This window comes from Epinephelus moara, chromosome 7, assembly GCF_006386435.1.
Source record: "Epinephelus moara isolate mb chromosome 7, YSFRI_EMoa_1.0, whole genome shotgun sequence".
NCBI classification, from domain to species: domain Eukaryota; kingdom Metazoa; phylum Chordata; class Actinopteri; order Perciformes; family Serranidae; genus Epinephelus; species Epinephelus moara.
The window spans coordinates 11,329,242-11,354,253 of record NC_065512.1 but is presented as its reverse complement, the minus strand read 5'-3'; the positions used below and the strand labels follow the sequence as shown (position 1 = coordinate 11,354,253).

General features: G+C 40.9%; 3 protein-coding genes across 10 annotated transcripts in view; 1 reads left to right on the top strand and 2 right to left on the bottom strand.

The window, feature by feature from the left end:
* pde11a (phosphodiesterase 11a) overlaps positions 1-2,027 on the bottom strand; it is a 65,624-nt gene extending 63,597 nt beyond the window's left edge. Inside the window, exon 1 of the mRNA XM_050049904.1 lies at positions 916-2,027. Coding sequence (XP_049905861.1) covers positions 916-1,704 — 789 coding nt within the window. The 5' untranslated portion in view covers positions 1,705-2,027. The remainder of the gene's footprint in view (positions 1-915) is intronic.
* A 2,270-nt stretch (positions 2,028-4,297) lies between these two features.
* LOC126393270 (cytochrome c-like) lies at positions 4,298-6,604 on the bottom strand. Its single transcript, XM_050049275.1, has 3 exons — positions 6,444-6,604; positions 5,601-5,777; positions 4,298-4,911 (listed from the first exon to the last, which is right to left on the bottom strand). Exons 2-3 carry the CDS (start codon positions 5,770-5,772, stop codon positions 4,766-4,768), a joined length of 318 nt encoding a protein of 105 aa, XP_049905232.1. The 5' UTR covers positions 5,773-5,777; positions 6,444-6,604; the 3' UTR covers positions 4,298-4,765.
* A 6,182-nt stretch (positions 6,605-12,786) lies between these two features.
* osbpl6 (oxysterol binding protein-like 6) overlaps positions 12,787-25,012 on the top strand; it is a 64,815-nt gene continuing 52,589 nt past the window's right edge. For 5 of the 8 annotated variants that reach the window (XM_050048779.1, XM_050048774.1, XM_050048778.1 and 2 more), the window contains exon 1: positions 12,788-13,258. The gene's annotated coding sequence lies outside the window, so the exon portion shown is untranslated. Of the gene's footprint in view, positions 13,259-25,012 lie in introns of all 8 variants that reach the window. The other 3 variants (XM_050048776.1, XM_050048775.1, XM_050048781.1) reach the window with 1 other exon arrangement.

Below are 25,012 nucleotides of genomic sequence, written 5' to 3'. Positions count from 1 at the left end.
CAGCTGTACACTACGAACCCTGTTTGGATGTGAAAGATTTCTATCACTGTTGTATGGCTCAGGTTAAACCCTTTATAAAACATGAATAAATATATACAGAAATAGCTGCCATTAAACTTTCTTTGGTAAAATATTGCCAACATTTTGCTAACACCTAACACTGTTCAACGGAAATCGATTCTTCTTCGCCGCTCTAAAACAGTAGATACCAGTGGCGGCAAATTGCAACTTGCTGTGTAGGCTACTGTTTTAGAGCAGTGAGGAAGAATTGATTTCTTGGAAAACTGACGTTTAATTAGTGTGAAACTGCTTTAAAGTTTATTTGTGGTATCGGATTAGTACATAGACTTGTGTATTTGCCGATACCCGATCCAACATTTTAGGCAGTATCAGAGGTATTTCAGATACTGGTATTGGTATTGGATTAACCCCACTCATTAGGACTCTGTGTCTTACAAACAGAACGTCTACAATAAGGGTAATAAAATAGGCAAACTTCTTTCTTCTGTAAATATTTGGCCAAATAAGAAGAGGTGTGCTTAGACTTCTTCCTACAGGCCACTGGCACCATGAAGCAGTTTGGTGTCCTTGCAGCTATAATGTAATCTAGTATTGTCTTACTCAGGCTACTTTAAGTCAAGCTAAACACAGTGGAGTTTGCAAAAGCAACAGAGAGAATGATACCTCTCCTTTATTGCCTTATGTTTTATTACTCTGTGATGCTTTGTGTGAATCTGTGCGTTGACACAGGCTTGGTCCAGCTGACTGTTGCTCTCATCTCTGTTACACTCTGTGATTGATGATCAATTAACAGTGACAGACAAACGTCAGATATGTCTCCCTGTCTGTTTGTCTTCTCTGTTTCTGTGACTCATGCACACACGCATGCATGCATGCACAAAGAGGAGCAGGCACCTGATAAGCGTCAGGAATGTTCACTGTCTCTCCGTGTTCAGCTACATATCCAATGATCCCTTTCCCCCACGGCACTTGAACTTCATCTGAATTCATGGAGGGTAAAACTGTAGTACCTGCGTGCACGTCAAAGAATTTGGACACTAGTGTCTTCTTGTTGCCCGTCCCCTCCACTAAAAACAAGGAGCACCGGTCTGCATCCACCATAATACAAACAAACACAAGGATTTTGTAGCTGAGACTCGTTAGATCCAAGTCGTTGGATATGTCTTTTACAAGCTCCAGGAAAAACTCTCTTTCGTTGTGTTCTTTGAGGTAATATTTAAAATCCACGGCTGTGGACGGGTACTGGGGGATGTTGACTCTGGACTCCAGCAGTGCGCTCAGTATGTGCGCAGTGGTCGGGGGCAGAGAGCTCGCCTTCCTCAGCAGAGCTCTCCTCCTCATGCTGGTAAGGGGCTCCTGAGCCCTGGAGTTCACATGTTCGTCGTATGTCCTGTTGACATTGATGGCCTTTGATTTGGCGAAAGTTTTGCGCAGCTCCTTCTGCGAGGCTCTCCTCTGCAGACCGTCACATTTGCTCGCCCAGCTGTCCTTACACGCGCTGCCCTTCTCCTCTCTCGGCTCGGCGGGACCCGCAGCCGCCGGACTTTTGCTCGCCTTGTGGTTCTTGAGCCATTTCTCCACCATGCTATAATTCCCCTTTCTGTTCAGGTAGTCCTCGAATAACTCGGGATGCGCGTCCAGAAAACTTTCCACGTCAGAGAACACCATAGTTGACACTGCCATGCCTGTTCTTCAGATGGTCCTCAGTGAACCACATCCATGGAGTCGCGCAGAGAAATATCATCTATGAGGCTTTTACTGGGGGTTAAAGTAGAGAATCGGCAGATAACTTCCAAGATGCATTACGCTGGGAACACCCCTGGAGCCCTGGCCACATATCCAGTTTCCACTCTGTGGGGAGAAGGATGGAGACTCCCTTTGCGCACCAGCATATTCCCCCACAGCATCTCCATATGTATTAATTTAAGAACATTATAGCAGGTCTAAGCAAAGGACACTGAGGCTGAGACTATCACAAGCATTGGAAATCTCACAGAGAGCTGAGCATCCCCGTCGTATAGGTCTTCTTGTGTGCAAATGACGCTTGCTGTGGTTGGCTCGGTCCCGCTGACGCTCGCTTCGTCACAGAGACAGGAGCTCAGGGTTGCTTCAGCAGTCAGCCCTCTGGCTGTTTGAACCGCGTGCCCTCCTTAGAGGCTCCAAGTATGATGAGGATGATGAGAATCAGGGAAATATAGGTTATGATGCAGTACATAAAGATGTAAAACTGGTGGATTATAGAGGTGGATGTTTGCTCATAGATGATCATTACTTTCAGCAATAACTCAGCGCTCTATAATGCTGAAAAGCAAAAGACCCTCATGTTGTGGATGGATTATAATTTAATGAAATTATGCTTCATAGCGCCATGCATGATGTATTCCCATGCAACCCCAGACCAGGCTTTGCTGATGGCACTGCATGCTGACAAGAGCAATCAAACTGAATGACTGTCGCCTGCAGAACAATGCGTTTCATAGCATAACTGCAAGTCGACAATACATCTGTTTCACAAGCCACAAACTCTGGCAAATGTGGAGTCTGCAGCGGTTCATCTTCACAATTTAATTATGGAGCAGCGACTTTTATTGGCAGGAGGGGGGTGTCAGAAAATCAAATTCCTTTATACAATTTTATTAGTGGATCAGAGTGCGAGTGTGACATCTGAACGCTAGAGGGAGGTATACTCCACAGCTTGGACTGGGAATATACTGGATGCAGAGCCACAGTGGTGGATACAGCAGCCTCAGGTGCTGTCTCTTAACATGGACACCCCTTGTCCCATGATTGCTTTAAATTTAAACTAGAACTGGATATTTTAGAAATTTATTTTTATAGACTCATATGTGCTATAGAATGAAATACAAAAAAAGACAGATAAAGAAGCACCGACAATCATAGAGAAATAAATTGCTCCAAAAATAACAGGTTGGGTCAATGAGTCACATACACTGCTCAAAAAAATTAAAGCAACACCTAAACGACACATCAGATTTCGATGAACCAGTTATTCAAGTTGGAAATTTTTACTGATGTACGTTATAATTTTTTAGGAACAGATGAAGAACGGTCAGTGGAAACCAAAATGATCAACCCACTTAGGGCTGGATTCTGTTTCTGACAGTTTGGTCAGAAACATGCACACCAATATCCTGCTGGAGGTCATTTTGAAGGACTCTGGCAGTGCTCCCCCTGTTCTTCCTCGCACAAAGGAGCAAATACCAGTCCTGCTGCTGGGTTGCTGTCCAGCTCTCCTCGTGTAACGGCCAGTCTCCTGGTGTCTCCTCCATGCTCTTGAGACTGTGCAATGGGTGTGACACAGCAAACCTTCTTGCGACCACATGTATGAATGTGCCATCCTGGAGGAGCTGAACTACCTGTGCAACCTGATTGGGCTGCAGGTGCCGCCTCATGATACCAGTCGTGACAAGTACACTAGCAGAACACACAACTAGAGAAGAATCAGTCAGGAAGGATAAGGAGAGAGTAACTGTCTGTGGACACCACATGTAAAACCATTCCCTTTTTAGGAGTTGTCTTGCTTTTGCCTCTCCATTGCACCTGTTGTCACTTTCATTTACACCAAAGCAGCTGAAACTGATTCACAATCACTTGTGCTTCCTAAATGTATATATACATACACCTGCACACACAGATGTAAAAACATACACAACTACTTTAAATATCTTTGTAGACATACATCTGTACTCTCATATAACGTCAATACCTTCATACTCTTATAGAACTGGATATTTAAAAAAAGGAAAACTATGACAAAGTTTGAATAACACTGTCTAGATTGGAAACCCATTAGTACTAGCTTATAACACAAAGCTAAAACCACTTTTTTTTTTTTTACAGTACCACCCTTTGTCTACCTAGTTTCCCAACAAATGCACCCAATAACTGTCAGCCAGTCAACATCTGTAACCCAACATGGAGTCTTCTGCAACTCTTACTGAGGCACCTGTAAGTATAACCAACGTTCTCAAAAATGTGCAGCATATGTGACTTTCATTCCAGCTTTCAGATTCAAATACACTCTTCAAAGCTACAAATTTTAAGTCACTTCATTTAGACCAAAAATACTCCTTCCCCCTGTGGCATATGTCAAACACGCAGTCGTATTGCTCTAATTTGCCTTACAAATCTACATGATTATTAAAGCCTTACATGATCGTCTACACCCTGTATTTGATCCCCATTTCATGAGAAACCTAATACAGACCACATATTTACTTATAGGAACTCACTGAGTCAAACAGATTACAAAAGATTAATGTTTAGTGTCAAATTTATTCACCGTCAAATTCAAAAAATGACATAAAAACTGTTGAGGTATCACCAGTTTGGAAGCAGATAAGGCATATTCCTTCTTCAAAGACAATTAAGACAACTTGATTATTAATCAACAAGGTACTGAGGAAAAAAGATGACAATTAGACAATAAGCTAATACAATACACAGCTTTCAGTCCCTACATTCTGACAACACAGTATATGGTTTAATAATTTATGTTAGAAAAGGATCCTGTTAAAACCAGGGGATAGCACTTACTCCATCATAAAGGAGGATCATATCAGAAACAGAGGTACAGCTGTGATAAAATGCGGCAGCTTATCACGCTAATATCAGTCAGAGAATTCTTGCCGCTATGCCTGATTTTGAACAACCGACAACTCCTGGCCTCTTATCAGTTTGTAAGGACACAAAGATGGCAAAAGATGCGCAGATGAAGAGTTCTTTATGAAGTTGCAGACTTCAGATATGCTACGAGGTCAGCTCGTTCGCCCTTCTTCTTGATGCCGGCAAAGATCATCTTTGTTCCTGGAATGTACTTCTTGGGGTTCTCCAAGTAAATCATCAGGGTGTCTTCATTCCAGGTGATGCCTGAAATCAAAGTGAACACACACAGTAGAGTTTAAAAGCCGTACAGCATGATTCCTTGGACTACCATAACACTTCAATTAAAAGCCTAGGTTCAATTAAAAAGGCCAGTCCCTTTTACAGGCCTGGCGTGGCTACACATTTTGATAATAAAGGCCTGTTTCACTTAGATGCCTTGTTTTGTTGCCAAGCAGTTCATTTTTATAGAAGTTCTTGTATGACACAGGGTTGTTGGCTATCCACCTGACCTAAGTCATTAAGTCAGAATATGTGTCCATTCCTTGATTACCCGTTAAGTTATTCATATTCCTTTAGTCGATAAGTGTGGACTGATCAAAAGACTCAGAACGGTTAAATCATCAAAAATAATCCCAAATCGTTAGTATTGCTTGAACAGGATAAAATGCTTTTGTGTCGGTATGCCGGGTACTGTCTCTCAGAGATACATCAAATGAATGATTCACAACTGATACCTTATTTAGGTCTGATTTTCACACAAGTAATATTCAGACTAGTTTAAATAGACAACTTGATCGTATGTCCCATCTTGCTGAGCAACAGTTCAATGTGAAAGGAATTAAAGGCCTGTCCCATATATAGGCCTGTTGAGTTCAGTGATTTAAGCAAATAATAGCCCGTGCTATTAATTGAAGTTTTAAGGTATGCTGTAAATACATGTGCACAGTATTTACCTTTGCTTTTGTTGGCGTCAGTATAGGAGTAGCCCTCTGCCTGGCCTGTTTTGCGTCCAAACAGACCCCAAAGGTTAGGCCCGACCTTGTGCTTTCCATTTTCCTCCACAGTATGACATTGGGCACATTTCTGGACGAAAGCCTTCTTTCCCTTGGCGATATCTGCAGGCATGATTTCTATAAAGGGGAAAAAAAACATACACAAATCGAAAAATTTGACTTAATTGCCTTGTTTAAAACATTAGTATCAAAAATAATCCCCATTGTAAAATTAAACATGTTGTGATATTTCCCTAATATGCTTTTGTTTCATAAAATACATTTTTAAAAGAAGTAATTCCTCACTCCGCCACAAGGGGGAGTTCACTTTCATGTTGCGCAACTACTGTCGTGGGCATTGTTACAAAACTGACTTAGGTAACTTGACTTTGAAAAACAGTTTCTATGGTAAAACAAAAGAAGCAACTATAAACGTTTAGTATAACCGTGATATAATGAATTCAAACAGTAACATGTGAATGAACGGTCATTTACGGTAAAAGGCCTACCTCAACTATATGTAGTATATGTGGTAATACATGTAATATAACAACATTATGTAACCTATATGCGCTATGTAAAAAACAAACAATCTAAATGATTTGTAGACATTTATACAACAAAAAAGAGACTCTTCTTCTGGGTTAAAAATTAACGTGTCTTCTCCGGAAACAGGAGAACACCGGCTGTAGACCACGTTGCACACCAAAGGAACCGGCACACACAGATTTAAGCCTCATAAAAAGACACTACGTTAAAAACAACCAACAAAACAGCTTCACATTTTGATTATCAGCTTCTTACCGTCTTTTGTTTTGTATTCAGTCGACTTCTTGAGACTCAATTCCTGAGCTTTTGTGCGCTTGCCGGCTCTCTCACAAGTATGTCACCAACGTGCTTCCTCTCAGTGAAGTTACTCCCGCTGCTACGTCACCAGTCAGCTGACCTGTTTCATCATCCTCGTTACGACAGACAGACAGACAGACAGCGGTGTAATGACCTCTGTTATCAAATTGCGCAACGGATTGTGCGTAAGGGAGAGCAGGGGGTACAACATGACACATTTTAGTTTGTGCTGGATGTTTTGTTTTATTCTAACAATATGCGCATCTCTACTACACATGAACAGCTGTTGTTTTTCTAGAACTTGCCTTTCTTCTACTATTGCACCAAGAGGTGGCGGGAGTGATAGGTTACACTGTATCCCATGGGTGGGGCTAACTGTAACTGGCTGGGAAAGTCAGCACAAATCTATCTATATATCATAGGTTGACATGAATGTATGGATCTATCTATGATATATATCCATAAATCTGTACATCCCTCATCTAACCACCAGTGCTCCATGAATGGAAAGATCATTTAAGTACATAGCATGAGTGGATATTATATATTTTTCTCTTTTCATCCATGATAGATTGATGGATAGATGTATGTAGATAGGGGAGGGATAGGTATCCATTCATCTCTTAGTCTCTCATCGATATCCAGTGGTTGGACTGATAGATGTACACAGATTGGGTAACGGAGATGCACATGTCAAAATATGGGTATTGAATGTATGAATATTGACAGACTGACTTGTGTGTCAGTAAGATCCCTGAAAAAATAAAATTGCAAAGTATACCTCATTTAATTAAGGACCTTTGATCAAACTGAACATAAGCCAGCTGCGTTACAACTAATGCTGTGTGGAAATTTTATCAAGCCTAGCTAACACTTACAACTGGGAGTTGGTTACAAAGGTCAATATGATGCTATGTTTTAGGCAAGAAGACGGTTATTAAGATTATATCTGGTTGGATTCGGTGACTTTCATAGACAGCTCAGTATTTAAAAAACAAGTATGACAAAAAAAATTCACTCTGTGGAATTTCGTGGGTCACTGTTTGGGGATACTGTGGACAACTTGTGTAACCGCTTAAAAAGTTTGCCCTGCTTTAGGTTGTATCACGTTCTCCCCTAAATGTCTCTTTCTGACACCATTACCATCAATAAAAGATATTATTTAACATAAAATCCCATTTTACCAACCACTTCCGATGAATACAAACCACAGCATAACATTATCCTGTTTTGAGACACTGAAGCATAATCACAGAAATGATCTTAACACTGTAATTTGATTCCCATAACAGTGGCTGGGATTAACAATCTCTCTATCCGTGTACTGTTGCATGTATTATCTGCATCGTCATGGTCATGCATACTGTAACAGCACAGTGTGTGCTTGGACACACTTCTGAAATAGAGAGCAGAAAATGCGACCTTCAAAAGTGACCTTGCACACATTTTCACCACATATTTCTGCCCATGGGGTATTCACATAATTCCCTTGTTATTCTACTGTAGAAAACGTGGAAATGAAAATGTTCTATCATGATGAGGTTGATTCTGGTATTATTTGTTACAGCACCTGTCACAGAAATGATACAATCAAGCAATCAAACAAAAGAGCAAATACAGGATACTGAGGCCTCAAACAGAAATATACCAGGGAACAAGCACCAGACAATTTAGGGCGGGACAAAGGCCATTTTGAAGAGATGGGTCTTCAGTTGTATTTTAAGAGTTTCTAAAGAGACCATAGGCTGTAAACCTGATGGAAAAAGTTCCAAAGTGTTGGAGCCACTACTTCAAAGGTACGATCGCCTTTTGTTGTGAGTCTGGAGCGAGAGACTGCCAGTAGATCCTGTTCTGAAGACCTAAGGGACCTACTGACGATACATGGAGGGAGGAGATCGCTGATGTATTCAGGTGCCTGATCGAGTGAGAACAAGTAAAGTGAATCCTAAACCTGATGGGAAGCCAGTGTAAAGAAACTAAAATGGGAGTGATGTGGGTGGACCTGTTGGACCTGGTTAACAGCTGAGCAGCAGCACTTTGGATTATTTGAATACAGTTCAGAGAAGATTTGTTTAGACGAGTAAAAAGAGAGTAGTCCAGTGGGGAGGACGCAAAAGCATGGTTAATCATCTCTAGCTCAGGTTGAGACACCTCAGACCTGAGCTTTGCAATATGTCTTGGTTGTATAAAACAAATACAGGTCAATGATTTAATGTGATGATCAAAATGTATGGCCTGATTAAAAATAACGCCAAGATTCCTAAAATCCCACGTCCCTGTCGTCATCTATACAGTCCAATGGCAAGTTGAGGGAGGAAAAGCTTAAAGGCTAACTTTGGTATTTTTCAACCTGGACCCTGTTCTTCCACATATTTGTGTCTACGTGACTGATGGGAACAAATATTTTTGAAGCTGGTCCAGTATTGAATCAGAGGGCTGCTGTCGTCAGCAGTTAAACAGGCTGCAATGTAATCACTTGAGGCTATTGCGTGCCCTCAATGTTTGCCTGCTAACAGTTGTTGTTTTTGCCACCGACAGGCTCGGATCATTACTATAAGTGTCTAACAACAACATGAAAAGGATCCTTATTGAGACAGATCTTTGTGTTAAAGAGTAAGATCCTTTTTGTTTGACTAGAATGACCCCAAGATGGCCGTTGCCAAACCCACCAGACTCCATTTAAATAAACAGTAATTTTAGTGTGTATAGAGCCAGCATATTTTCACGTCTAACCTCGTGAATTAAGGTTTTATTTCAACCAAACCAGAGTTGGTGATTGTTGGAGCAGTGGAGAAACAACCCAAGATGACTTTTGTGAGTTTTATTTTGTTTTGTGGACTTTGAATGACATGTGTTTTACAATGATAAAATTATTGTCAATTTGAATGGAGTCTGGTGGCTTTGGAAATGGTAATGTCGAGGTTGTTTCTGGTTAAACAAAAAGGATATCACTTCTTTCAGGAAAGGTCCATTTCTGTAGGGATTCTTTCCATAATGTGGTCAGACACTCAGAATAACAATTTAAGCCTGTCAATGGCAAAACCAAGCACTTTTAGTGGACGTAAATGATTAACAATGTACAATTACATTAAAGTCAAAAACTGTCATTGCTATTAGTCACTTGGACACAAAAACAAAGAAAAATGGGGTCCTGTTTGAAAAGTACCCAAGTTACCCTTTAAATTTGAGCATGTCAGAGTTCAGGTTGGGTAAGCCAGCCATGAAATCTGATACCCAACCATTTCTGAGACAGACACAGACAGATGAGAAGAGTTTATGGTTTCTCTTTCCGATTGACTGCTTCTCAGGTTACTTCTGCACGTAAAATATTCCCCACTGTGTGTGTGCAAAGCCCAGGAGTGCACCAGTTTCCAAGATACCACGGCACTGCCTGGAGCACCACACACTAATGAGCTCCAAACCCTCACACTCACAGTTACTTAACACTGGTCACATCGTCCATTCAAGCATTCAGTAAAACAGTAGTTAAATTTCCTAATACTGGTCTTTGCCTGTTTCTGTTCTTTCAGTATAACGGCCATGAATGTGTGTGATGCTTTCAATAATACAGAGGTCACCTTGTCTCTGCTGTTATATCACCAGGGTGCTTTTTCTTCTGCGGCTGCTTCTGTATTTGAGGGTCAGGGCCAGTTGATCCATATGTTGACTGATAGTCTTATTACACTCAAGTATTTGTACTCACCATCCCTCTGTTGTCCAGCCTTTACAGCCTCTCACCTTTATATTTGGCCAAATAACGGCTTTCTTTCTTTTCTTTTTAGTAACCAAATTTGTGACAGTATGCTCTTTTCGACTTAATTTGCTGGCAGGAATGGGGTGAAGCAAAGTCTCATACTGTGACATATATTACTAGCTAGCATCAGCTGGTGTAAATGGGCTCTCTCCATGGTTTTCACCATAGGGGTTTCTTTCGTCCTTGTTTTTAAAAGCCAAAAAATGCTCCTGGGGTTTTATAATAGTTTTCTCTGAAGTGTAGATGGTGTGACTGCAGTCATAAACTGAGCTAAATGTTTCTCCCACTGTATTGGAAATTCCATTATTTTAACTAATATGGAAGGACCATTGTTTTGTTAGCATGCAACAACTGGCTAACTGCTCCCATGAGACTGTGAATATGTTGGCTCAGGGATACCGATGAAACTCACCACAACAGTGTCCTGTCTGGCAGGCTCATCACAGGCTTTACCAAGTTATCATCTAACTCAGGTCCTTTTGTGCGGTTAGTACAGTGTGTCTGGGTGGGTGTGAAAGCTGTCAATCAAACCCTGGTGCAGACCAAACAACTGAACTGAGAAAGGTGGGTCTTGGTCTAAACAGACTCTGGTGCGGTTTGTTTGTGGTGTGAAAGAAAATGAACCAACCAACCAGTGGATTTTATGATAGCAGATATGTGATTGTAACATGATTTCAACAGTTAAACCAATAATAGATCCCCCTAGTGATCGTGAAATCTGTCTGCAGTCTCAGAATTGATCCTGATTAAGGCCACGTACTGTATATCCCATTACCTATTAATGCTAATGCATACATGTGATGAAGAACCCATTAAAAAAAAAAAACCACTGACTCCAAGACGAGGGAACCGGAAATGCTGAAATGCTAACTCATGGACAAAGGAAACATTCACTGATCATTTTTAATTGTCAATATGACAAATAGTTTCCATGTGGTGGCATCCTTGCCCCATGTTTGACCTTGTACGTTACTTGATGACGCGGGGAGTGCTGAGTTTATCAAAGCTAACTGTTCCGTTATTATTTCTGATCAGGAAACTCATCTAATAAGCGTTACACATGGAGGTAAAGAGAGATCTCCATGGTCTTACAATTGACTACTCCGTGTTCACATAATCCGGTCGAAATTAATCTATATTTTTAAATGCTCATTAGTAAAAGTGTATATCATCCAAGAGAGACAATAAAAACTAAAGTAATGGTCAGTTGTCAATTGTCGCCGTGAAATTTAAGGTGTGCTGATGGATTCGCGTCGTCAGCTCACGCACTGAGTAACATTACAAGTAAACGTTCCACCTTAAAAGTTGCCGGCAGTCGGCCCAGTGAATTATTTTTCTCAGACTACAGCTGCTGTAAGAGGCAGCAAAACATCCTTTCATTTTATAGTTATAGTTTACTAATAAAACTCTCCACGGTATGAACAGTAGTTACAAAACCAGCCACAACTCAAAGCTCCACCTTTTAGTACAAGATCTTTGTGCTAGGTACCCCAGCAGAGGGTTGGGGGAGAGTTACTGCCTCAAGCGAGGGAGTTCAAGTATCTCGGGGTCTTGTTCACGAGAGAGGGTAGAGTGGAGTGTGAGATGGATCGGCAGTTAGGTGCGGCTTCTGCAGTGATGCAGGCGCTGCACTGGTCCGTCGTGGTGAAGAGGGAGCTGAGCCGGAAAGCGAAGCTTTTGATTTACTGGTCCATCCACGTCCCAACCCTCACCTGTAGTCATGAGCTCTGGGAAGTGGCCGAAAGAATGAGATCGTGGATGCAAGTGGCCGAAATTAGTTTCCTCCGTGGGGTGGCTGGGCTCAGCCTTAGAGATAGGGTAAGGAGCTCGGACATCCGGAGGCAGCTTGGAGTAGAGCCGCTGCTCCTTCGCGTCGAAAGGGGTCAGTTGAGGTGGTTCAGGCATCTGATCAGGATGCCTCCTGGGCACCTCCTGCTGGAGGTGTTCCGGGCCCGTCCCACTGGTAGGAGGCCCCGGGGCAGACCCAGAACACACTAGAGGGATTATATATCTCGTCTGGCCTCGGAACGCCCTGGGGTCCCCCAGGAGGAGCTGGAAAGCATCGCTGGGGAGAGGGATATCTGGGATGCTTTGCTTGGCCTGCTGCCCCCGTGACCCGGCCCCAGATAAGCAGATGAAAATGGATGGATGGATGGATGGTACCCCAACAGAGGGGTGACCAGAAACGGGGACAGTACAGAACAGTTCGTTTTTGTTTTAAACAAAAAAAACGTTGGATTTTGGTTTGGTTTAAATTGTTACTACAAATGAATTACAAATTATCCAATGATAACTGCAGTGTCTATATGTCCACCAGTGGTGAAAGCACCCTTTAAATTGTGTGAACCACAGACCTTATTTCAGGCGTCTAATTAAAAACCCATTTTAAAAAACCCATCGACTTCAAAACAAGGGAACCGGAAGTGCTGAAATGCTAACTCATGGACACAGGAAACACTCACTGAATCCTTTATAACTGTTACTATGAGCAATAGTTTTCCTGTGGTGGCAGCCTTGCCTCATGTTTGACCTCAGAGCTCGTGCGTTACTCTGTGACGTTACGACTGTTACGTTATTTTCTGAGCAGGAAACTCATCTGTTAGGCGTAACAAGAGGAGGTAAAGGGTCATACAGTTGTCTGCTCCGTGTCCGACTCCATAGCCGTGTTTTGTGCCCACCCACTGTCCGCCACTGTTTGATCCACTCCTGCGATTTCTTCCCGCTCAAAGCCGATCTTGCTGCAGGGAGGAGCGAGCGGAGTGCAGTTGAGCCGAGCCGAGAGCATCACAACCCGCATTCAAGGAAACGGGCAAGCACAGCACTTTTTTGACTTTCCATAATGTTCTAGCCTCCGTACAGCATACCTTTAATACGAAGACAGATATATATTTCGACGTGGACCCGTATGGACGCCGTCTGTCTGTGAGGAGCTGGGTATGTGTGCCCAGTGAAGGGAGACCCCCCCAATTGTTTCCTGCGCCAAGAACTGTAAAGACATGGTCATTACACCGCATCTGTGGTAAGGCAATGAGCTCTTGTGCTCCTGTTTGAATGCAATCTGAATGCCAGTCGTGTTTATGTGGGGGAAACCACCCTGTCATGACAGTGCTGTGTCGAATTAATGTGCACAGCCTTTGTTTTGGTGCTCAGACTCGGAGCCCAGCAGCATCCCATCCTTTTGTATTTGCATCCCGAGTGAATCGCCGAGGACCAGTCAGACATTACTACCTAGCTGCTGCTGCTAGTCTGACAGGGATGAGATGTGCAGAAACATGCATGTCCCATCATCACAGGGAGCATCATCATTCAAACATGGATGCTGTTGTGGAGTGATGAAGCAGCCAGGCAGCCCAACTCTGTACCTGACTTTGATGATGTAGACGTAATGCGTCACTGACATTTTCACCTTTCTAACCGGGCTCCATGGCTTCTCCAAACGTCCCATCAGACATCTGTCTCCTCACATATCTCATTATTATTGATGGACATCATCTCCACTCATGATCCATTATATCCCCCTCATTATGTTGTCAAGGTTGAGATGCCAACTAATTGAAAGTTAGCCAACTTCTGTCACTTACAGGATTGCTCCACAATATCACTCTGCCTCCTTTTTGCAACTGAAGGTCAGCCAGTGACTTTGCAGTTGTTTAAAATAGCCCCGAATCACATAAATTAAAGAACAGCAGAGGGGACTGGAAAGCCGGATGAATTTGTAGTTTCTCGCTGGCATGCTTTCTTGAATAGATGTTGCTTTGATCAGCAGTGATGATTGATTTTCTGATATATTTCTTGGCCCCGGCCTGAAGAACACTCCGGCTGAAGGTGTCCCCGTCCCATTTAGATGAAATCTTTGCAGAGCTTTATGTGCCTCATCCTTTTATAGACAGAGAGGGGACAGAGCGGAGGCCAGCCTCATTTTGATGCTCAAAATATTGGATTCAGATAGTCTATTTTGCCACATGTTATTAATATTGACAGTAGGGAGTCAATCAGGTAATTGCTTCGTCTTGCTCATCTAATTAGCTGACACATCCAAGCACAAAGTTCATTACAGATTGAAGCAGTTGCCAGAATATATGGCTTGAAGGCCTGTGACTCATGTTTAGCTGTTCCCTTGGTTTACTTAACCTTACTCATTCTCTGTCATGTTGTTGTTGTTGCCACAAAATAGTCGACCAAACGTTAGTCTACCAGAAAGGTCATTAGTCGGCAAGATTTCATCGGTCGGTTCGTTGCACAACAAAACAAAAAACAAACGTGAAACTCTATGAGGAGCTGCACCTTGTCAAAATAAATCAAAACCTATATGACTGGACCATGTGGGAATTTAATTTGAAAGGACAGACACAGGAAGTAGTCACACTCAGCATTCAGACAGGAGTCACGTTACAAACACAGCCGACAGATATCTATCCCTTCTTCCGTAAATATTCAGTCTGATAAATACGGAAAAGTTGATCATGTTAGTGCAGGGCTACCCAGAGCTTTACATCTGTCCCACGGACGATAGGCCTACACACTTATAAACAGCTCCTGGAAGAAGATCAGCTCTGCAGTCAGGATTTCAGGCTAGGCTACACGATTGCTTAGCAACCTCAGATGCAACCTGCCACCACGCTCTTGAAAGCTGGCACAAACAAAGGCACAGGAGTAGCATCCAGTGCCTGACCTAGCGTTTTCCAGGCAGTTAAAGACGCAGCATGTGTATGGCCTCTAATTTCCAGGGCTATTACCTGCGATTATTCCACATGCTAGTTAATAACATGTCGGGCAGGAAATCGAAAGTGTGGGATCAATTTGAGAAGGTGAAGGATGAACCCAAGGTGATATGTAAACTCATCTTCATTGGTCGACTACAAACATGACGTATCATCTGAAACATGTTAGTAGCTACATGCCCATTAGCCACTTAGCACAATCATTACTGCTTTGCCGACAGCGTCATTAACAGGCGGCTCGCTCAGTGTGTGACGTGTACTTGTAGATAAAATATAGGCCTATATTAATGAAGGTTCATTAGTACGGTTTTGTATTTTTCTGTAATGTAGCACAGTGTTAACAATGTTACTGATACTATTCTTTCTCAGACCTTGGACTCAAACCATTGTGTCGCCCCGCCCAATATATATAATTTAATGATTGAATTATTGTTTATGTGGGCGAGTAGTCAACTAATGGCCCTAAATGACGACTATTGGTCGACTAGGAAAATTCTTAGCCTGGGGCAGCCCTACTTGTTTTTTTCTCTGAAAGTGTAGTGCTCGATACCATTGTCAACATTTTGGTCCAGTCCCAAAATACTACTTTGCAAATACCTTAATTTGCCGAATATAAACAGCTTCTGTCAAAACTCTCATTTACATTTAACAAAGTAAACCAAACATCTAAAATGCATCAGCGTTGCTTTGACAAAAAACTGTAGAATGGCTTTGTCTAAGTAAGAAACAGTGTGACGTTAACAGATCATGGTGTACACCAGGCAGCGACTGACAGGATGTGAACAAGAACTCAGAGCCAGCTTTCACTTCTCCACAGTTCCTGATATGGGCACAAGCTGGTCAGCACCTAAAAAGTATTGCAGTGTGATACCCAGCTTTACCTAGATGATGTAATGTGTGCAGTGCAGGATAAACTGGCTCTGTCCAGTTAGTGTTGTCTTTTTTTTGGAGAATAAGACAGGTCTACTCTAAAGGAGTGTGCTGCTTACTGCTTCCAGATGTCACACAAGATCTACATCCTTCTCACCTGCCATTGCACACCCAGGTTAATGGTCAAAACATTGCTGTGCTGATCGATATGCATTATTAGCCAGTTGTAAATTCAGACAGTGGTTGTCCTCATGGACCCTGTAATATAATCTTGGGACATGAGTCTGCTTTTGTTGGCTACTTAAATTATGCAACAGAGAGGGGAGATCAGCAAACTTGGTTCCCTGTAGAGAGCTGGTCGATAATGTGATATTGTGGGTAGCTTGGATGTGGTGACAACACAAACATTATGTCTTCGCACCCCTATTAAGACACAGTTACCATCTTGCTTCATCGTATTACATGTTCATGAGTGATGTCATTAACATTTGTGTGGCATTACATGCACCAGCAGCAGTAGAAAGTGATCTTCCATTGTTTTTTTTAATTGTTTTTCATCGGTTTGGTTGGGTCTTGTAGTTCTCCTTGACATATTGGGTGTCTGAATCTTAAGTTTTTTTTCTTCATCCCTGTCAGATCTCACAGAGCAGGGCACACAGATAGTGGGATTACTGCGGCCCTCTGGTCTAAACCTCTCTCCAGACAACTCTGTGTTGCTCTCCCTGGCTTGACCCACGTCAGGACAGATGATAGTCACTGCTTTATTCGTGATACTCTATTGATCCCTGCGGGAGAAATTTGATTTCTCACTCGACGCCAGCCCCCCTAAGGTTACAGCACATATTCTGCTGGAAAAGCCCTGGAGCCTATAGGAAGTTAGCGTGTTTTTCACAGACAGTTCAGGAGAGCAGATTGTTGTTATTGCAGGTGAGTGAACCTGAAGCTGGTGGTTGTCTCTATGCCACTCTGCTCAGACTTCATAAAGCTGGGGGTCTGCGGATTCTTAAAAAGCCTTAAATTCAAATTTTAAATTATTAGGCCTCAAAGGTCATTAGATAGTCTTAAATCTGAATTTTAAAGGTCTTAATTGCCACAAACATTTAATCTAATCTCTGTTGTTTCATTACTTTTTTGTCAAAATGAGTCAAGCTCTTCTGCATCAAAGTCCACATTTCTGACCTACCACTGAACCTATTATTTTACTTGCACATACCTGTTGGCAAAATACAGATTAACCTAGCTCACTCTGATAATCATATTCCTGCATAAAACCCTCACGGGACCACGGATATACCACTTACATTTATTGCATTTCAGTGGTATGCAACAAAACTACAAAGCTTTTAATTTATTCAGTTGATGCTCTGAAACAAGGAGACATGGACATTTCTATTTACTTACCTGCAACATCAATCTACCAGAGCATGGACAAAATAAATGATTGGATGCACTCCAGGGCTGCAAATAACAATTATTCTTTATAAGAAAATATTGGAAAATGCCCATTATCATTTCCCACAGCTCAAGGTGATGTTTTCATATTTCCTGTGTTATTCGACATCATTCAAAATCCCAAATATATTCAGTTTAATATCATATACAGTGGTGTAGGGATGACATTTTTTTTGTAGGCTAATCTGGTAGTTAACATCGTCCTGGTTTCCTTCTCCAAAAGCCTATGGGATTTTGGATTATTGAAAAAAATAAGCCCCCTGGCATGACATTCGAACCAGAAATGCCATCACCAGGCATAGGGAACCAGAGGTGCAAAAAATGCTAACTCATTTCTGGCATTAAGGACTCAATCCTGCAGCATTCTCCATGATAAAGCATTAAATCTTCACATTTAGACATTGGAACCAGCACAGTTTAGACATTTTTTACTAGAAAAATGTTTGAAACAATTCATCAGTTATCAAAATTGCCAATTAATTTTCTGTCAGGCGACTAATCGCTTCATCTACTAATGATTGCAGCTCTAAGCGGCTCCATCAGGTCTCAGTGACTACAACCATATGATTTTCAGTGAAGTGAACAATTAACAAAAACGTCTCTTCTTAATGTCCTCAGTAGAGTTCTACAAAACAGGAAGTCTCCTTTTATGTCCCAGTAATAATGGATACTCTTAATTGGGTATAGGTTGCAAATATGCTGCTTCTGTAGAATAGTCACCAATGAAGTGTTCTTCCTGTTTACGCCCAGTCATTAGAGTTGTTTACTCAGCTGGCAGAGTCTAGTTTAATGAACCTCGTTTGAACTCTTGGCCTTGAATCTATCAATTTAGCTCGAAATTCATTTCATAGTATACAATCCGCTGATAGCACTGGTCAGAGGTAAGATTATTTTCTCCTCCCAAAAATATCTCTGACAGTTTTCATCATTACTTTTGATTTTCGGGAAAAGCCGTCTTTCAAATACTGCTGCTTTTCTGGAGCATGAAATGAAAAAGACAGAACTTATTTAATGTTTGTGATTGAGCTGAGAGTGCATTTTGGGTGAACAAGAGAGATGGGGAAAGGGAAATGAAAGTGTTTTCCTGCTTATGTAGACATTTCATGCATGTGGAGCCACACATGGAAGTGAGGAAATTAGGCAGACGATAGGCTTATTTCCATAAAAAAATCTTTGCAGTGTGTAATGCATCAGCACAAAGAAAGAGGTTACATGTTGCAGAAATGCAGTTTTTAAATTAATCTGCAGTGTGTTGTTTACAGCCCCCTTTGTCTATTTGATAAACAGTATATACATATATATCAGATACATAAATCATTCTTATTTGGTACACCTTTATTCCATCACATCACGACACAACATACATAGGTGTGTATTGTGTAATTATGTCATTACTTTATTTGCCTTCAAACATCAGCATTTAAGGTACACAGTCTGAATTTGGTGCATGTATTTATGAAAGTGTTTCTCAAGTCCACACAACTGCTTTTGCAATACCACTCATTTGTTTTAAAATAACACACTTCCCTACGTTCTCAGTAGCTGTTGTAACCCTAACCCAGGGCTGATCCCAGAGATAGAGAGGTGTTGCCAACAGTTAAAGGTTTTCAATAATTGCAGTACTCATCCTGCTTTCTCTGAAACTAGCTGCTCACCTGCTTCAAATTATTAGGACATTTTATTTCAATTAAAATGTAATCAGATTTCTACTATGGATCAGTCGTATCTGGTAGTTGCTTTGCTCTGATCAGTAAACTAAATTTGATGGCGATGGTATGGTAAGCCTCGTTTTAACAGTGGATGTGGTAAAGTTGGTGACATTTTACTTCAACTTGAGGCACTGAAAGAATGTCGATTGAAGGGTCCATTCCCCACACTGTTGCACACTAGTGCCTTTGTTGCTTTATGTGAGTGAAGGCTCCCCTTTGTCCAGCATGGTCTTGTAACATCCCAACACCATCTGGGGATCTGAAGCTCAGAATCAGACCAGTCTGGGCATAAAATACATCAGTAGAAAATATCGCTTTCGTAATGTGCATGACTCCACAAAATTCTGTTTGATTTGAATTAAAATTGTCCGAATGATAAATGGAATAATCTTGTAATTTATGTTTTTATTTATTTTTATTTATTTAACCCATATAACCAGGTAAGTCCCGTTTAGATCAATAATCTCTTTAACAAGGGAGACCTGGCCAAGACAGCAGCATACAAAAAAGTGACAGCCAAACAACAACACAATAAAAATCATGAAAGATACACAGTAACATGTAGAAATATTAGGACACCTACGCACAGTGACAAGACCCATCCGATTCACTCATCCTTGTCCTTTTGAGAGCTTTAACGTTGGGCAGAGAGACCAGTTCACGTAGTTTCAACTCTTTTTGAAGGTTATTCCAAGTGAATAACCTTCTCTCCCAGCTCAGTCCGAGCACTAGGAACAGACAACAAAACTACATCTTGAGATCTCAGACTGTAGCTACAGTCGGATCTCTGTTCAATCAAAATACAGATGTACAAAGGGAGTTTACCCAGTACGGCTTTCAAATACCAGTGACTGAGCCTACAAAGGTCAAAGATGGCCAACCAACCCTGGAATAAAGCGTACAGTGATGAGAGAGGGCTTTACAATTTCTAACAAATCTCAGTGCACTATCATATGCAGTATCTAACATGTGCAAACAATGTGCAGGTACATCCAGAACTGGTAAAAATGTAGTAGCAACCAGACTTTTTCTAGCCTGCTGTTTTGCATGTATCATTGTTTAGCATATTTTGAATAACCTATTCTCTGGATAGGAATTTGAGTGCTTGGATTTCTGGTATATACCGTCGTCCTTTTGCATAAAGCAGGGAGGTCCAACTTATTTTAGTTCATAGGCCACATTCAGCCCAATTTGATCTCAAGTAGGCTGGACAAGTAAAGCCATTGCATAATAACCTATAAATAACAACACCTCCAAACTTTTCTAAGAGTGTAAAGACGTACATTCTGACAACATTCATCCATTTATAAAACAGATGATGAACAGCCTGAGATATTTTAGGAAAAATAAGTGCGATTCCAAAACTATGTCTCTTTTTCTCCCCAGAGTCAGTCACTGTCATTACATGTGCATTGTTGCATACATCTCCTTTCCAGTGTAGTATTGCTGACATCACCCTAAAGTGGAAGCTGTTGATAAAGCAGGTTACGTCAACTCCCGCCTTACAAACCATTTACAAATCAAAGGTTTTGTCAGTGCCTCAGCAGCAGGGTTCCACCAATGTTGTTTTAAGACAGAAGTCTGATACAGATTCTTATGTATCTGTATGTATTGAAGCTGCTGATTGACAATATTTCACACAATGTTCACTATCTTTAAATATGAACATCACAAGTGTTCTTCTGTATTCTGGTCAGGGTGAAAAGCCTCAGAAGCAGCATTTTACATGAAGTAGGCTACTCACTGTTTAACTTGCTCCTGAAACCTGACACCTCTTAGTCTTCACAAGTGTGATATTATTAAGTGTGCATTGTCATCCAGTGGGTCGGATTGGACCTTTTATTGGGCCGGTTCTAGCCTGTGGGCCTTCTGTTTGACACCCCTGGCATATAGCATCATACAAGATTATTTTAGAATGTGAAGTGACTCAAAACAGCTCCCCATGAGCTCCTTTTTTGTCCTCATTGTTCCACATGGGTAATCTTGCTTGCAGCATAGCAAAAGCAGACACATCAACACAGACTCATCCATCACTAAACATAACTAAAAACATCAATTAGTAGAGGTATTATGCAATAGCAGTAAAAAAAAAAAAAAGAAGAAGCAAGTAATAGCAATATCCAAAAAAAAACAATGCAGAATAGAAAAGTCTGTAATTTCACCTTTTTTGCTGATTTTGAATTTCAGTATATCCACTGTACATTTGCTTAAGCATATATTGACATTAAAATGTATACAAGCATAGGGCAGCACTGCAGTATTATCCTCCCACCCCACACCATGACACCTCACCTCACCCAGCCCTCCAAACCAACCCTGCTTGTCCCCTTAAGTCCAGGGACCGGTTGCACAAAACAACGTAAGATTTTTCCTTAAGTATGACACTTAAGGCTTAATTTCTCCTCAGCTGAGGGACTTACACAGTTGCACAGAATTCCTTAAAAGGTTTCCTTAGTTAAGGAAAAATGTTAACTCACTTACTCAAAGAGATTTTACAGTGGTAAAAGTTTCCATGGAGATTGTTTGTTTCTTGGACTCACGCTTGTGATTCCTTATTGTCTTACAAAGTTTGCTTATAGTTAGATAGTGAAAAAAATGGCAGAAGAAAAGAAGATAAGAAGATAACACTTCTGGAGGAATACACTCATAGAACGCACATCCTACAAAGTAAATGTCATCTCCAAACACCAGAAAACGATTGTAGGAAATAATTGGAACGAAAATTATTTCAGTCAAATCTGTAAAAGTTTTTTTTTTTTTTTTTTTTTTTTCCCATTTATCACCATAAATTCAGTCATGTTACAGTTAAGACAGAGTCAGAGGTACCTTAAGATTTTTTTTTGCCTTGCTTTGGTTGTAAAGGTTTTTTTGTGCAATGGTCCAGGGATTCCTTAAGTATAAGATCAAGACAAACCAGAAGTACTTGAGTGAACATTTTGAGGAAGCCTTAAGTAGAAGACTTAAGGGTGTTTTGTGCAAGCAGTTTTATTTTGAGGGAAACCTTAACTAGGACTTTAAGGAAAATCTTAACTTAAGGTGTTTTGTGCAACCGGCCCCAGGTCTTCACAAGAATGAATGGCCATTGAGGTGTTTGTCAAACCAAGGACTACAAAAATACAACACAGTGTTCAAGGATGAATGAAAAAGCATCAGTTCAAGAAAGGAAAACAGCAAGAAAGAAAACCAAATAGCTAAATAAAATAACATTAATGGCAATAATAAAAACATATATTGGCAGGGATAATAGCATTAAGAAAAACTCTGCATTTCTTACTTTGCTGATATAGTATGTTATCCACATAATAACACACATGTCATCATTTAACAACCAAAACATTGTGAGGTCGGCAGTGTTTGGTTTGACTCTGTTCCTGAGGTCTTGACCAGGTGCTTAAGAAGTGTTGTTGTAGTGTCCACATGGCAACGCCTGCCTTGTCCTCCTGCTTACAGGACCATAATCATGGTGACTGGATTTAGAAGATTAAGCTCATGACTAATCAAGCTCTGATCGGACGTTCCCCAACACGATACCTGGCTTCATGTGGAGCACCACTGCTGTCTACCTAAACAGGAGTCAAACAGACACCAAGACACTGGTGTCCTTAAATTTAAGAATCCTGCTCTTACATTTCTTTGTGCATCAAATGTTTACTGTGGCTGGCATTTGGCACTACTGGTTTAGACTACAAAAGTAAGCCTTTACATGAGGAGTTACGGGGCAAACAATAAGAGACCAATTGACAATTGACTAATAGAGTCATTTTTCGAGCAAAAATATAAATTTGAACTATAAATTTGAACTGGTCTGTTGGCAAATCAAGAAACTTGGTGACATCGCCTTTGGCTATTGGATATTACAAGGGTATTTTTCTAATGTTTCAGATCAAATTATTAATTGATTCGTCGAAAGAAATAATCTGCAGATTGATCAATAACAAAAATCATTGTTAGTTGCAGTCCTACACTAAGTAATGGAAGTGTCTTGATTCAGTTTTAATGCATGCACAGTGTACACTTCATGGTGAAAGTGATGAGCAAAAGCCAACAGTCTTGGTTACAAGTTTTCACTTTCATTCACAGCAGCTTTATATCTGTTTGGCATCTTTCCATCCTTTCCACGTGCTGATAGACGGCTGTTTATGTCTTTAATTTACCTTCAATGTCACTGAAAGGACTCCAAGTTCAAGCTTTCAAACTAGATTGAACCATGTATTAAAATGGTAAAGTGCACAGTGAAAGTACTCCTCCTTTCTGCTTCCTTATTAGGTCAAGGAGAGTGGATCTATTAAATAGGCTAAGTGGAGTACTCTATCTGAATGGACTTAGCGCCTTGTCTTACAGTAGCTTAGATCCTAGTTGGCTTAAGACAGGGCAGGGATGATGACGTTGTTAAAGGATCTAAATTATAGATTACACTGTGTGAGGATACTGCACAGTTGCATGTGAGAGTGGATGCTGTTGAAGTGTGCAGAGCTGCTCAGTGGACTTGGGGAGTTTCCCTTTTAAATGGGAGAATCTAACAGACACATCCTGTCGTTAAAACCACAGGGTGCTCCAGGGTTATAGCCTCTATACAATGCCTGTGAACACAAACAGTCTCTGGTGCAATATGCAGTCCTGCACTGCCACACAGTTTTCTTTTTCAGTCTTTTAGATATTGTCTTTGGTGTCATCAAGTTGCCCTAATAATAATTATAATAATATGTAATAACAATATGTAATAAAATCACAAAACATTATTTAAAACTTCCAGCATGCGGACAGTTTAGCATTATAAATTGAGCATAGCGTTAGCTCAGGCAGGACACGATGTCAAGCTCAACTCACATCGCAGCTACATCAGCTGATCTCAAACAGCCCAATCAACTGATGGAGCAGCTGTTTCATGGAAGGGAGTCAGCTGAAAGATCACATGATTCCTTTCTATGCAACCAATTGGCAAATCTCATTGAGGGCGCCCTATTTAAACTGCTCTGGCCTGCCTACATGCTGTGTCTGCCTTATCAGTGTCATTTCTGTTTGTCATTGATGCTGCTCTGTTCTGTTCCCGAGGAGTCTTTGCTGCTGCTCTCCCTGCCTTAGGCTTTCCATGTAGGGGCATGGAAGGGCAGGGGAGTGTGCTCTCTGAATCAGGCTTTCCTTGTCTGCACGTGGAAGGGCAGAGAGGTGTGCTCTCTATGCTTCAAGCTTTCCTCATCTGCACATGGAAGGGCAGAGAGGTGTGCTCTTTCTGTCTTAGGCTTTCCACATAGGCTTTCTGTGTAGGCTCAAGGAAAAGCAGAGAGGCCCCAGAACAGAGCCATACCACCAAATATAATACTGCAAATGGAAATAAGGTTTTCTTTGATTTAAGTGTTCATGACTGAATTATAGTTTTGTGTCACTGTGAGACTTAGCCAGGACTGCATCTAAGTATTACTTTCTAAATATCGTGATCAGTATAAAATGTCAGGAAATGATAAAAATATCCATCATAATTTCCTAAAGCCTAAGCTAATGTCGTCTAATTGCAGTAGTTTCAAACCCCAAAGATATTCAGTTTACTATTACAAAAGATAATGACATTGAGAAGCTAGAACCCATGTATGTTTAGTGTAATGGCCTAAACAATGATGTAAATTATCAATCAATTATTAGAATAGTTGATGGATTAATTTTCTGTTGATCAGCTATTTGATTAATCAGTTTTGCTTCAGAAAACATTGTATTTTAGAGTAACTACACAAGCTGAAAATTCAGGTTGTCCTGCCATCAAGTTCAGGTCTTAATAAACTACTCCAGTACAACACTGTTCCCCTCCGTACAAGATTTATTGTGGAGCTGCTGTTCATTGTGAAAATACACAATGACCACCTCTTACTTTTTGTTTATCATATCAACATTACTCATATCTTTTTTATTCAACCTCTCCTTGTTTGAAAATACTAGATCTTCTGAGTTTATCTCCAAAAGTCACATGATCAACAGTGAGGTATTTAATCAAAATTATTGTGCTATTTGTCTTTGTAAAGACCCAATAAC